The sequence below is a fragment of the Malaclemys terrapin genome, chromosome 7 (genome assembly GCF_027887155.1).
Source record: "Malaclemys terrapin pileata isolate rMalTer1 chromosome 7, rMalTer1.hap1, whole genome shotgun sequence".
Taxonomy (NCBI): domain Eukaryota; kingdom Metazoa; phylum Chordata; order Testudines; family Emydidae; genus Malaclemys; species Malaclemys terrapin.
The window spans coordinates 37,070,187-37,085,688 of NC_071511.1; the positions used below are offsets into that span (position 1 = coordinate 37,070,187).

Below are 15,502 nucleotides of genomic sequence, written 5' to 3' on the forward strand. Positions count from 1 at the left end.
GAAGTGTATGGGGAAAAAGCTGTTTTTTAGTCATTCTATACTGATAAGATGAGCACTCCTTATGCACAGAGAGCTTTGTGTATTAGGGATCTCTATGTGCTGGTTTCTGGCTAACACTGCTATAATTGCTCAGGTTCAAGAGTTTTAAAAAAAAGGTAGGAGAAGGAAGTAGTCTGGCCTTGCTGGCTGCAAGATCCGGAAAGCGCAGTTACTGAGCATTTGGGTGTCACAAGTCTGTTGTATTTTCATTTTACTGCAGCAAAGTCTCATGCATCATCAGGATTCAAACGCACAATGGTCTTATTTACAAGGTTTTTGTCACTACTCTTTGCTGTCTAAACCCACGTAACCTTTTGTTGCATGGGCAGAAAAAAATGCATGCCATATTAACAATCACACAGAGAATCTGTAAAGTAGCTCAGTAAAGCTAACACACTTTAGAGAACGGAAGGAATGCCTGAATATTAGAGTGCATATTGTATCCGTTACCTCCTCTGTGTCAGTGACTATAATGGGTTCACGATGAGGCAGTGAGCACCTGAGCTCTAGTATTCTAGCGGCAGCACCCAGACCTCAAAAGATTATGCGAAAACACTTCAAGGCGGCAGGAATCCTACCCAGCAAGACAATGAGAACGAGGACCGTGCTTAGAAGGGAAGAGTCCTGGGCACGCACTTAGCAAATGGCCTCGCGGCTGCTGCAATGCAAACTTTTAAAAAATACACAACTGGCCTGGCCAAGACACAGCCTAAGGGAACAGAATCAAAAAGAGGAAGGTCCAGAATAGAAAGTGGTGGAAACTACAAGTTGAATTAGGGACTTAGCTGGGGAGCAGAGAGATGTGAGCTCAGGTAAGGCTCTAAGGGGAAAATATGCAGCTAAAGAAACTAAGTTCAAGCTCTTCCATTAAAAAAGGCTACATGAAAACAGGCAGAAAAGAGTGACTTCTTATCATTATTACTGCATTTTCTTTGGAAAGGGAAAGACAAGCATTTTACAGCAACTTAGACTTTGGGTTGAAGTTGAGGGTGTGAACTGGGGGAAAAGAAGGGCCTGAGGGCATGCTGCTGTGCGTTCCTCCAAAACAAAGGTCTTGCAACAAAACAGTCTGACATCAAAAAGGGATGTGGCGGATGTTTGCTTTAACTTTGCTTTGTAATAAACAATCTTGAAGGTTCCTGTGTTTTTGGTTTTTTTTCTCTCCAAAGTATTTGTAACCAAAGGGAAGCTCCACTTTGAGTTTTAAAGTTTACTTATTGTTTGGGTCAGTCATTTCTAAGCAGTCAGTAAGTGTCAGTCTGATTTATCTAACGAGAGACTAATTTGCTGCAGGCTGTCCATCTAGCTTTTCATATCAACTAATGCAAATCCCTGAATCTTACAGGGCTGGGCGTGTCTGTGTCGTTTCTTCAGTCAGCTCGCACTACAATGCTAAGAAAGCCCATACTGCATAATGGTTTTTAGGAGAGTATATGGTGGGAGAGTTGGTGTTTAGTTGATAGAAGTGGTTTGGGCCCAGCATAGAATATTACAATTTATTTTGGTGCTGTTAAGCCAGCTGGCCAAAATCATATTCACCTTCTCCCCCAGGGTAACTAAAGTTTAACAACATTTTGCTGGCTGGTAAATTATTCTGAGAGTTGGGTAAGGCTGAGCTAAGCGGGGCTATATGCCTCAAAGCTAGCAATGCCTATTTAAATTACAATCTATGTCAACAAAATATCTTGATCTGCTAAATATGGAAATTGTTTTAAAATGCTGCAGACTGTTTATCAGCATGGCACTCATAGGTGCTGTTCCTAGGGGAACCCCAGAGAAATGCACATTACCCGCAGGATCATGGCTGGTCTCTTAAGTGAGAATTTCTCTGGTTCATCTTTGAGAAGTCCCTGTAGTTTGTCTAGCTGGGCACTGGCTTTTGGGCCACGTGGGGTTAGCTCGGCTGCTGTGGAGCACCTGTAAACTTTCAGCTTGGTGTCATCAAATACAGTTTTCTGAAGCTGACCAGAGTCTTCATGTAGCCAAGTGTCCACTGAAAAAAATAAAATAATGACAGTGAACAAGTGTTTAAGCAAGGCTGGACTGATATTCAAGAGAAAGGCATGCAATTACAGCTAAACAACCTTGCTCACAAGGTTTCATCTGTACCAGACCATAACGGGCAGAAGAGTAATGGCTAACACACACCCCAACAACGATCTGGATGCAAATTCATGCAGAAGATATGAAAATGAGTTTGGTCCTACTTGTTATTGTTCATATTCTGAACCGATCACACAATGAGAAGCACTCTATAGGCCCAGGACTTCAATAACAGGCATATTGCTAATCATACATGTGGTGCACTGGCAAAAACAGCACTAGAACTGACCCTAACAAGCACAGTCAGTCTCATTGGCACCTCTGCAAGTTCTAATCAGTCTTAACTATTTCTGTGGTGTAAGTGGAAAATACAGAAACAAACATCCAAGTGTAATTCCATGTTTCAAAACAGTTTATCAAAACCAAACATTAAGAAAACTTTCTGCTCAGTGTGTATTTGTGTCAGTGGAGTTCATGATACACCTGGGGGAGAATATAATGCCACGTATTGAATTTGGCCAAGAAGTTACAAATTTAAGCCTCCAATCCTCTCTGTTTCCAGTTAGCTAGTGGCGGAAGCAGTGTGTGGAGTGAGTCATGTAGCCTGGTGTTGGAGTCAAAAGATTTAACGGAATCTCTATGGGCACCTCCTCCGGCTTCTCTCTCTGGCATTAGTTTTGGTCTGAGAGATGGCTGGCTGCCTGACCTTTGCCTGAGTAACAAAAACAATTGTCACCATTCACTAAAAATAAAAAGGTCAGCCACTCAATGGAGCCATTTTATAGAGGTATAAGCCTTGAAAGAGCCCCACCGCTCTGCTGTGTATCATCTTTGTCCAAAGGCAGACCCTCAAGTTCAGGAACTAAGGCCAAGAACTGCTGGGCATGGGAGGCAATAATAGTGTTCCACAATATGAAAGTGGTGCAGCAGCTACGATCTGATACCTATTAGCCTAAAGCAAAACCTTGGACTAACGATGCCTCACTACATGTTTGCAAGCTATACACTTGCTGGAGTGTCTCACTGCACTTTTAACAGGTTAGATCCAGAAATCCGTATACATAGGAGACCTGCATTAACAGCAGTTAACTCCCTACCAGACCCCTTCAGAGCTGTATCCCAGAGCAAGGTGTGGTATCCCAAAATCAGGGCCGGCTCCATGGCTTTTGCCGCCCCAAGACGCGAAAAAAAAAAGCCGCGATCGCGATCTTCTTCAGCGGCAATTCGGCAGCAGGTCCTTCCCTCCAAGAGGGACAGGAACCTCCGCTGAATTGCCGCCAAAGAGCCCAACGTGCCGCCCCCTTCCCCTTGGCCGCCCCAAGCACCTTCTTGCTCAGCTGGTGCCTGGAGCCGGCTCTGCCCAAAATCATCAGATGGGCAGGTTTTTTAATGCCTAGACTTAAATCACAGGCCCTGGCATCTAACCAGCAGGACCAGCTACCAGTGTTCAAGCCACAACCCAATCCCCAGATGCATTTAACACCAATGCACTAGCTATGCTAGGCCAGCTCCTTAGCCAAGTAACCAAGTGCTCAATTGGGGAGCTGCAACAAAAATAATCCGCCCTCCTCAGGATATGGACCGGTCACAGACGCAGTCCACTGCTGCTGCAGCACAAGGCTAATGGACCTGCACAATTGTGAATGCACAAGCCCTGCCTGTTTCTCCCTCATCCCATCCCTCAAACTACTTGTGTGCCACATTCAAAGAGCCACTGCAGATCACAGGCCCATGGGCACAGTGATTGCAGTACCCTGGGCAGGATCTCAGCACCCTCACCTCATGCCTTGGCAGCAGAACTGGACTGGTCTCATTATGCCCAAAGCCCTTTGCAGGAGTTGCCCTACAATTTTACTGCAGAATTCCAACTTATTAGTCAGTCTACACCACACTGGAAGTTAGTTATGCATGCACTTTTACAGATAGAGGCATAATTTCAAGACCAGAGCAACTGAAAACAATCCTCATAAGTATATGTTAGAACTCAAGTTGGAAAAAAAATGGGGTGGTTAGATATTGAAAATGGACCAGTTACCTGCCCGATGAGTAGCAGGAGCTGATGCTGGGAGGTAAACAGGTGGCTTCTTGTAAAGATCAAAATCTATATGACGCTGGTCCCAACTCCATCTGTCACGACTCAGCACTGGCTCCAAAATGTTAGCAAACAGAAGGTTCTCCTGCCATTTCTAAATGAAAGTTGCATCTCTTTATGCAGTCATATTGCTGGCCACAGCAAGCAGTCACAAAAGTACTTCGGAAATCTTTCCAGGAAGGACAAGGATTAGGTCACATTACTAGGGTAATAGTTTGTAAAGTACCATATGTAAATACAAAGGAGAATCTATTGTCTCTCTGTGGGTTGCCTTTCAAGTTACAATTTTTGATTCATAGAGGAAAAATGTATTTTCTAGGCGAGTTACTGAAATTCTAGTGTGTAATGGAACACTGCCAGTAGCAGTTCCCTAACACCCACCCCCGCACAGAGTAACGTTTGCCACACAGCTTGCAAGGAATAGTCTAATTACAAATTTGTGTCATCTCATCCCCTGTAATGTTAAAAGAATGTGCTCATCACTTTATTCAGATGCGATAACCTAGCAGAGGGGTGGGATCTAGCAGTCTGAGCAGAGGGATACCATGATCTGACAGGAACTCCGTCAGTGACTTACAGCAAATCACTCTATGTCTTTGCCTCAATCTCATGTAAAAATGGGACTAGGAATGTATAGACCTGAGTCCAAAAATTGGCAGATTCATCTCTCCCCTCGCATCACAGGAAGGACCACAGCCCGAAAGCTGAAAGGTAGAAGGGGTAAGCTAGGAGTGCAGAGTGAAATAGTGGCTCCAGGGCACTCTTCAAAGTGACATGCTTTTAGAAGATGGGGGCAGAGTGTGGCAGCGACACTCAAGATGGAGTTCTAGTCAGAGGGCTGGAGCAGAGAGGGAAACCAAGGTGAGGAAAGGGCTTTCTCTTCCTCTCCATGACTGAAAAGTGCTACACCTTTGCTTTGGACTTGGGAAGACCTCTTGCACTTGCTGGCCTCTTAACTTGGGCAGGGCACTCTCTGCATCACTTTTCTGTTTTGCAGCAGCACATGCTACAATGGCATTCGGAATCCTTTCCTGCTTGACTGGCCGGTCACAGGGATGTTTAGAGGGTAAAGTGTTCCATTTCATTTCTAGAACTTTGACATGGTAAACTCCCCCCGCCTCCCCCCCGGCCCCAATCTACCACTTTACCTCCCAAGGACAGCAATGGAGCTCCAGGCAGGGAAAGGGAGAGGGATTGACTTTAGCTGGGAAAGCAATTTTAATTGCTAAGGAGGCAGTGGATCCTGAATAAGGCATGTCATAGCTCTCGCTAATGATGTGGCAAGATGACTGGGATTGCATTGCTGAACAGAGGGACGTGACCCAAAAGCTGGCATTTCCACAGGTGAAATGATCATGAAGGGAAGGCTCCAGGATGTGGAGGATGGGTTGGTTTCCTCCCCTCAAGCAGAGTGCAGTAGACTCAGCTCACCTTGTTTCTGAAGAGACACTTCTCTGATGTTTGACACATGAGTGGATTTTCTAAAAGCCTGGAGGTATTTCACATCGTCAGCATTTCAATGACAAAAATCTGTTGTTTTGGGCTGAAACATGGGACAAAAATGCTCAGTGTAGCAGCAACTATTCCACCTCCCCCACTGTATGTGGAGAAAAATCAATTTGCTGGCTGTTAGCTTGATGCGTGCAGCTCTACACAGAGCTGTAAGTGGACGGGAGTGGGAGAGAGACTGGATTTCTTTTTCCTTTGATTAAAAAAAAAGCTGATTTCTGGGGAAAACACAATTTTGCAGGAAATTTGAGCTTTCTATGAATGTAAGTATTTTTAGTATCAAGATGAATGTTTTTAAAGGTGGATCAGCTCCCTTGTCAACTCCAGCTGAAGTGCAGTGACACTGTGCATTCTTAATTAACATTAGTAACATCTGTGAAGCACTTTGAAGAGGGAAACTATTATATGGACAGAGCAAAACAAAGCACTGACCAATGAGAACATAAAAGGACTGATAGTTACATATGGTACAGGGGAGATTATTTACCAGTGAAATCCCAACACAACTATACTGTTGTCTGATTGAAGCAAAGCTATGTTGTATCGGGCTTGATGGTATCTCAGGCATCATTAAGCAGCATTTCAAAGAGTTCCTCAGGTCTAAAGAAAAGTAAAGGGGAGTCCTAGAGACAGCTCAAGGACAAGCAGCAAGAGGCTGCTCTGGTGCTGGAGTACTTGGCTTGCTGGATAATACTCACCACAGCACACAGGGGAAGAGAGACCTCAGTTGATCCAGAAAATGTAGACATCTAATTTACATCAGATGCTGGTGGAAAAAGGACAGGTCCCAGTGGAAGCTGTTGGGTGCTGAGCACTTTGAGAACCTGGCCACTTCGTTTAGTTTAACAGCTTAATGAGAGCTGAGCTTTTTTGAAAATCTGCTTCCAATTGTAAGTGCCGAGCACTCTTCAAAATCTTGCCCTGAGCTCAGCCGTGCTGAGGAAGCAGGTGAGAGGAAGACTGTCTGGGGGAAGTATTCATTATCCTAGCTCTCTTGAAACTGTAACATCCTCAGGGATGCCTCATTCAGATGCAAGACTGAGTCCAATTTTTGTAAATAAATCCAGATACTGTCTTTTTTTTAATTCCCCTGGCTGAAATGTGAGTTGTATTCCTCCAAGAGAGAGAGCTCTTGTCTAAGCTGCAAGTTGAGAAAATTCCTATCCATACAGTCTCACCTGTGCTCTGGAACAAGATGACACTCGAGTGAGCGCAAGAAACAGAATTAAATCTTTTAGGAAGCCAGATGGTTTAGCTTCCCTGAAGATGACATTCCAAGGTGCCCTGGTTAAATTCAGCTTTTGAGAAGAAAAAAACCAAAGGGATGAATCCACACTAAGTGGTGGAAGTAGCACCATACCGAAACCAGACTCTCCCGGAGTGGATTCTACCGGCTTTACATCTTCACTCTACTTTTCAGGAGACACGAATAATAAATTCAGCAAGCCACTATCCATCAGCGTGACTCAATACTGAGATAGATGTTGTGCCCTAAGCGGCTGCTATTTGAGTATGGCGAACCGGCTTCCCCTTTTCTTTCTGTTGGCACTGTCATGCTGGAGTTAGCGTCACTTATGCTGGGCTGCTCAGCTGCCTTCTCCTCTTCATCCCAGCAGTAAGGGCAATACAATGTCCGAGGTGACTCTTGCTCCCACATCGAGCATTGTGCTCTTCTCCCCTTCCCTTTGGTTCACTGGTTCTTGGGCCCATCAGCTGCTGCTTCTGCATTAGGAGCTTTCTTTCAGCTTGGCAGTTTTTGTCCCATGCTGGTCAGCTGCCTTGCTGTTTATTTAATCTCTTCAGTAAGAGGCGCTGACAGCTGCATTGTATTGGATGGCTGCTGTTCCCCTAATAAGTGGCACTTCTTTGCGCCTCCATGAGAAGGCACATTCTCCAACAGTGCAGATCAGCAGAACACATGGTGCTCATATTACCGGTTTTATTTCAGAAGCATTGTAATGCATATGAAAACTTAAAATGGGCATTAACTTTGTTCCACACTTGGTGTGTTCAATTAATTTGTTAGGACCCAACGACCCTACGTGAAAATCTCCTTCTATTCCCTTTCTTCCCATCCCACCAAACCCAAATAATGCGCATGCATTTTATTTGACTGCATGCTCACTTTTCATATATACAGTGCTGCAGGCTGGGTAAGACTGTTCAGAACAGGGATGAATGAACTGGTCTAGTTGACAGTCCAGTAAAATGCTAAGGAAAGGGGAAAGTGAAACTATGAAGAGCAGGAAAGAATATGGAAAGAGGGGGCAAGATCAGAGGAATAGGAATGAACAGGCATAGAGGGGGAGAAAGGGGAAAAAAGAGAAATAAATGACAGGGAAGGGAAACAGGCAAAAGATAAATGTAGAAAAAAGCAAAATGGCAGAGAAAGAGACAATATACAGAAGCTGAAAGACACAGAAGATGGTAAAGGTTAAAAAGAAAGAACAGAATAGGGTCCTGGTCCATGACTAGGTCTCCTAAACAGTATGGTCATACACGTTACAATAATAAATGGAAACACAAAATGAGAGAGAAAAAAGAAAGCCACACAGAGCTATATGGTAAAGGAAACACCTGGGACTTTTTACATTTAGCAATTTTAACAGCTAATAATTTTTCTCCAAAATAATTTCTTGGCAGGCAGCTATTTGCTCACATTGGATAAAAGGAGTTTTAGTTTTGTTTGGCTACACTTTTAAAAGGACAGTGTGGCACACTCTATGGACTACTGATGGTTTATCTAATTTAATTAACAAATGCATCACCATTCTGATATGAAACCCAGCCCTTTGAAAAAATGTACAAGCACACAGACACACCCATACATTTTAGCTAGTTGTCTATATTTTATATATATTGTATTTCTAATGAAAGAACTTCTGCAGTTCACAGACAAATGAATTCGGCCAGGTGAAGAGTAGATACAGGACCACTCTGTATCTGGTTTTAAACAAGGCTCAAGATATAGGCTCAGACGTTTCAACCAACAGAACTGCAGTATGTTAACAACATTGGTGTCACGTTGGGGGAATAAAAGCATTTTCCCTCTAACCTCAAGCTGTATTTACACAGTGTACTACCTCTTCATAGAGCCTGGAGGAACTCTAGAGCAGAACAAGGAACCAAGGCTTGCAAACTCATAGTGAGAGAGACAGATCAAAAATTAATTGAACTCAGAGCAATGGGAGATGCATAGGTCAGAGTACAATTAAACTGAGAGCATGTGAGTAATGGCACCAGCCCTGCCTACACTGGGCTAGCATACTATGATTTTCAGACCCGAGCTTACACTGGTACATGTGCAACTTTGCAGTCACACTAACGTCTGCATGCACAGATGACAAGTTTCATGTGCAAACCCATTTAGACAAATGGGAGGAAAGTGCATGCAAGTGACAGAATCTTAATTGTGCATGCAGATGTTCGTGCCACCTAACTACACAGAAGTAGAGGCTGGGCTGAGCCCTCTCCAAAAAACCCCCTCAAAACCTGTAAGACAATCTTCCCTTTTCTGAGCCTCCTGTCCTTGTTACTATAAGTTTGATACTAGAAAACAACTTTCTGGGGTTTACTACTTTAAGTTTCTAGATTACCTCAGTTAACTCCTTCAAACGTGTCTCATCAGGCATCCGAGGGTGCAGATTGGATTCAATGCAGCTCTTAAATCCAGGACATACAAACCCACTTGGCGATACCCACAAATTCTTGGATTTTGCAATAGATTCTTTGCGGACAGTGTCCAAATCCACAGGATCAAACATGGCTGACAGGTATTCGTGGCAATAAGCGAAGCTCCTCTCTGGTTTCTAGGATGACAAATGTTTTATGTTAACATGAATTCTCCTCTACTGGAGATCACCACAGCCCTGGAAAGTATAAAGTAACATCAACACCTATTGTGTCCGTTCTACTTACATCTAAAAATAACCACAGATTAAGCAAGTCAGACAGTCTGAAAAAACCTGATTAAGTACTTCAAAAAATTATTTTCTAATCTTATTTTGCATCCCTATCCTAGTGGATTTAAAGATAATGCAAGTAAAAATTGTGGAATCATTAGAAAGATTTGATGCATTAGTTCCTTACATTTATTTATATGCATCTCCAGATCCTCAGCTGGTGTAAACTGGCATAGCTCAATTGGGTTCAATATGGCTACTCTGCTTTACACCACTTGAAGATTTGTCCCATATCATACTAGAGATGTTGGTCTCTCCATAGTTAAGATTAAAGTTGGCCTTCCATTGTAAACCCACTTTTGATACACCCCAACAAACTTTTACAAAACACCATCAATCCACTCTAATTCCATAGGCAAGATTTCATGTCAAGATAGAATTTTTCTGGAAAGACTGAGGCCTGGTCTACACTACAAGTTTAGGTTGACTTTAGCAGTGTTAAATCGAATTAAGCCTGGACACGTTCACACGACGAAGCCCTTTCTTTCGACTTAAAGGGCCCTTTAAACCGGTTTCTTTACTCCATCTCCGACGAGGGGATTAGCAATAAAATCAGCCTTAGCGGGTCGGAATTGGGGTAGTGTGGACAGAATTTGATGTTATTGGCCTCCAGAAGCTATCCCGCAGTGCTTCATTGTGACCGCTCTGGACAGCACTCTCAACTCAGATGCATTGATCAGGTAGAAAGGAAAAGCCCCGCAAAGGTTTGAATTTCATTTCCTGTTTGCCCAGCGTGGAGAGCACAGGTGACCACGCAAAGCTCATCAGCACATAACCGTGATGGAGTCCCAGGATCGCAAAAGAGCTCCAGCATGGACCGAATGGGAGGTACGGGATCTGCTCGCCATATGGGGAGACGAATCAGTGCTAGCTGAACTCCGTAGCAGTAAACGAAATGGCAAAATATTAGCAAAGGTCTCCAAGGCCATGAAGGACGCACAGCAGTGCCGCGTGAAAATTAAGGAGCTAAAGCAAGCCTACCACAAAGCCAGAGAGGCAAACAGAAGGTCCGGGGCAGAGCCGCAAACATGCTGCTTCTAGGCGGAGCTGCATGCCATGCTAGGGGGGGCAGCCACCACTACCCCAACCGTGTGCTATGACTCCGTCACTGGAGAAACACACAGGGAAGCGGGTTCGGGGTACGAGGAAGATGAGGATAAAGATAATGTAGATAGCTCACAGCAGCAAGGAAGCGGAGAAACCGGTTTCCCCAACAGCCAGGATATGTTTATCATCCTGGACCTGGAGCCAGTAACCCCCGAACTCACCCACGGCGTGCTCCCAGACCCTGAGGGCACACAGGGGACCTCTGGTGAGTGTACCTTTCTAAATATTACACATGGTTTAAAAGCAAGTGTGTTTAATGATTAATGATTAATTTGCCCTGGCAATCGCGGCAAGTACAGCTACTGGAAAAGTCTGTTAACGTGTATGGGGATGGAGCGGAAATCCTCCAGGGACATCTCCAGAAAGCTCTCCTTCATGTAATCCCAAAGCCTTTGCAAAAGGTTTCTGGGGAGGGCTGCCTTATCCCGTCCACCCTGGTAGGACACTTTACCACGCCAGGCCAGTAGCACGTAGTCTGGAATCATTGCATAACAAAGCATGGCAGCATATGGTCCCGGTGTTTGCTGGCAGGCAGACAACATCCATTCCTTATCGCTCTTTGTTATCCTCAGGAGAGTGATATCATTCACGGTCACCTAGTTGAAATGGGGCAATTTTATTAAGGGGACATTCAGAGGTGCCCCTTCCTGCTCTGCTGAACAGAAATGTTCCCCGCTGTTAGTCACGCGGTGGGGGGGAGGGGTGAAGTGATCATCCCCGATAATTGGGTGTGGGGGGGAGGGGGATTAGTTCGGTTTGTGCTGCATGTTAACCCGGAAACCACAGCCCCTCCTTTTACATTGCAAACCCATTTTAAATGGCCAACCCAATGGGTGCTTGGTATGGGAAATGAGGGCGCTACTGTTTGAAACCATTCACACATGTTAAGAAGGTTAAAAAAGCCAAAAGACTGTGGCTTACCATGGCTGCCTGCAAGCCGAAATCTGTTGCCTGGCACTGCGTGAGTGATCTTTCACACCAAACCGACCGGCCCTCAATATAAGAGGAAAAATGCAACCTTGTAACGAAAGCACATGTGCTGTGTAATGTGAACAGCAAAATTTAACGTGAAAGAGTGTACCCATTGTTCTCTAAAATGTGTCTTTTTAAACCACCTCTCCCTTCTCCTCCACCAGCTGCAAATGTTTCTCCTTCACAGAGGCTAGTGAAGATTAGAAGGAGAAAACGGCGGACTCCGGATGATATGTTCACGGAGCTCCAGATGTCCTCCCACGCTGAAAGAGCACAGCAGAATGCGTGAAGGCAGTCAATGTCAGACTACAGAAAAGCACAGTATGAACGAGAGGAGAGGTGGCGGGCTGAATCACGGGATGAACAGAGCAAGTGGCGGGCTGAAGATGATAGGTGGCGTCAGCTTGCAGACAGAAGGCAAGAGTCGATACTCCGGCTGCTGGAGCATCAAACTGATATGCTCCAGCATATGGTGGAGCTGCAGGAAAGGCAGCAGGAGCAGAGACCGCCACTACAGCTCCTATGTAACCAACAGCCCTTCTCCCCAAGTTCCATAGCCTCCTCACCCAGATGCCCAAGAACACGGTGGGGGGGCCTCCGGCAACCCAGTCACTCCACCCCAGATGATTGCCCGAGCATCAGAAGGCTGGTCTTCAATAAGAGTTAAAGTTTTAAACTGCAGTGTGTCCTTTTCCTTCCCTCCTCCCCCACCCATCCCGGGCTACCTTGGCAATTATCCCCCTAGTTGTGTGATGAATTAATAAACAATGCATGAATGTGAAGTAACAATGACTTTATTGCCTCTGCAAGCGGTGCTCGAAGGGGGGAGGAGAGGGTGGGGTGGTTGGTTTACAGGGAAGTAGAGTGAACCAGGTGGGGGGGGGGCGGAGGGTTCATCAAGGAGAAACCAAACAGAAGTTTCACACCGTAGCCTGGCCAGTCACAAAACTCGTTTTCAAAGCTTCTCTGATGCGCACCACGCCCTGCTGTGCTCTTCTAACCGCCCTGGTGTCTGGCTGCGTGTAATCAGCGGTCAGGTGATGTGCCTCAACCTCCCACCCCGCCATAAATGTCTCCCCCTTACTCTCACAGATATTGTGGAGCACACAGCAAGCAGCAATAACAATGGGGATATTCTTTTCGCTGAGGTCTGAGTGAGTCAGTAAGCTGCGCCAGCGCGCTTTTAAACGTCCAAATGCACATTCCACCACCATTCGGCACTTGCTCAGCCTGTAGTTGAACAGGTCCTGACTACTGTCCAGGCTGCCTGTGTACGGCTTCATGAGCCATGGCATTAAGGGGTAGGCTGGGTCCCCAAGGATCACGATAGGCATTTCAACATCCCCAACGGTTATTTTCTGGTCCAGGAAGAAAGTCCCTTCCTCCAGCTTTCGAAACAGATCAGAGTGCCTGAAGACACGAGCATCATGTACCTTTCCCGGCCATCCCATGTTGATGTTGGTGAAACGTCCCTTGTGATCCACTAGGGCTTGCAGCAGCATTGAAAAGTACCCCTTGCAGTTTATGTACTCGGTGGCTTGGTGCTCCGGTGCCAAGATAGGGATATGGGTTCCGTCTATCGCCTCACCACAGTTTGGGAATCCCATTGCAGCAAAGCCATTCACTATGGCCTGCATGTTTCCCAGAGTCACTACCCTTGATATCACCAGGTCTTTGATTGCCCTGGGAACTTGGATCACAGCAGCCCCCACAGTAGATTTGCCCACTCCAAATTGATTCCCGACTGACCGGTAGCTGTCTGGCGTTGCAAGCTTCCACAGGGCTATCGCCACTCGCTTCTCAACTGTGAGGGCTGCTCTCATTCTGGTATTCTGGCGCTTCAGGGCAGGGGAAAGCAAGTCACAAAGTTCCATTAAAGTGCCCTTACGCATGCGAAAGTTTCGCAGCCACTGGGAATCATCCCACACCTGCAGCACGATGCGGTCCCACTAGTCTGTGCTTGTTTCCCGGGTCCAGAATCAGCATTCCATGGCATGAACCTGCCCCAGTAAAACCATGATTTGCACATTGCTGGGGCCTGTGCCTTGTGAGAGGTCTATGTCCATGTCAATTTCCTCATCACTCTTGTTGCTGCGCTGCAATCGCCTCCTCGGCTGGTCCTGGTTTTGCTTTGGCATGTTCTGGCTCTGCATACAGTCTAGGATAATGCGCGTGGTGTTCATAGTGCTCATAATTGCCGCGGTGATCTGAGCGGGCTCCATGATCCCAGTGCTATGGCGTCTGGTCTGAAAAAAGGCGCGAAACTAGTATCTGACGGACGGAGGGAGGGGCGAGTGATGACATGGCATACAGGTACAGGGAATACAAATCAACAAAGGTGGCTGTGCATCAGGGAGAAACACAAACAACTGTTACACAGACTGGCCCCCCCCCAAAGATTGAACTCAAAACCCTGGGTTTAGCAGGCCGTTGATTTCACGGCGGGAGGGGGAAGCAAATGAATACAGAACAAATCTATTTTTTACATCTTAAGCTGGCAGACAACGGTGCAGCATGACTGATAGCCCTCGGCATCTTCTGGGTGCTTCACAGAAAATACTGGGCGCTTGGCAGAAAATAGCATACTACGACTGATAGCCATCATCGTCGAGACTATTCGATAGGACTGAGCATGTCTGCCCAGGTGCCCATGATTGACAGCCACTGCAGTATGATGACGACAGATATCAGTCGTAATATACCATCTTCTACCAAACGGCAAGGGGCTTCTGTTGTGTGCAATGCAGCCCCATGTCTGCCAGCCCCAAGTTGGCCAGCATCCAGATCGCCGATGAATGCTACCAGTCATACTGCACCGTCTACTGCCAAAAGGCAATTAGCTGCTGCTGTGTAGCAATGCAGTACCACATCTGCTGGCACCCAGAGGACATATGGTGACGGTGAGCTGAGCTGAGCGGGCTCCAGGCTTGGCGTGGTATGTTGTCTGCACAGGTAACCCAGGTAAAAAGGCACGAATCGATTGTCTGCCGTTGCTCTGACGGAGGGGGAGGGGCCTGACGACATGTACCCAGAACCCCCCGCGACACTGTTTTGCATCATTCAGGCATTGGGATCTCAACCCAGAATTCCAATGGGCGGTGGAGACTGCGGGAACTGTGGGATAGCTACCCACAGTCCAACACTCCGGAAGTCGACGCTAGCCTCGGTACTGTGGACGCGGTCTCCGACTTAATGCACTTAGAGCATTTTATGTGGGGACACACACAATCGGCTGTATACAACCGATTTCTATAAAATCGGCTTCTATAAATTCGATCTAATTTCATAGTGTAGACATACCCTGAGGCAAAAGAGGCCTGAAATTTGGAAGACATTAATGCACATTTATTTAAGGGATGATTCAACACCCATTGAAGTCAGCAAGAGTCTTCCCACTGACTTCAGTGGAAACTGGAGCAGGCCCTTAATTTGTTGGTCATGATGAGGCCTGCTGCCTTTGGTAATGTTAAAGAGTTTAAAGGGTATTATTTATGGAGTTATTAAAAGCAGTTTATGCACCTATGAGAAACTTTAGAAACCCGAAGTATGGATGTTTGATTTTTATGGAGTTCAGGAAATCCACACAAGAGGAACTTCAGCTTCCTAAATATCACCTATTGACATGTGTGCTTTAAGATGGTGCAGATGATCTTTTGTGGAACTTTCAAAGTTGCTGGAGGGTGTGAATTTTCAAAGGTGCTCAGCATTGGCTTTAATTCTGCCGCAAGTCAACAGTAAAACTCCCACTGACATCAATGGGAGCAGGGTTAAATCAACA

The 15,502-nt window shown here is 45.8% G+C and overlaps 1 protein-coding gene across 1 annotated transcript in view; it reads right to left on the bottom strand.

Annotated features, from left to right (window-relative positions):
- CFAP92 (cilia and flagella associated protein 92 (putative)) overlaps positions 1-15,502 on the bottom strand; it is a 74,398-nt gene that overhangs the window by 3,006 nt on the left and 55,890 nt on the right. Inside the window, exons 14-16 of the mRNA XM_054034160.1 lie at positions 9,280-9,492; positions 4,118-4,268; positions 1,830-2,032 (exon numbers count right to left, since the gene is read on the bottom strand). Of these exons, the coding sequence (XP_053890135.1) occupies positions 1,830-2,032; positions 4,118-4,268; positions 9,280-9,492 (567 nt within the window). The remainder of the gene's footprint in view (positions 1-1,829; positions 2,033-4,117; positions 4,269-9,279; positions 9,493-15,502) is intronic.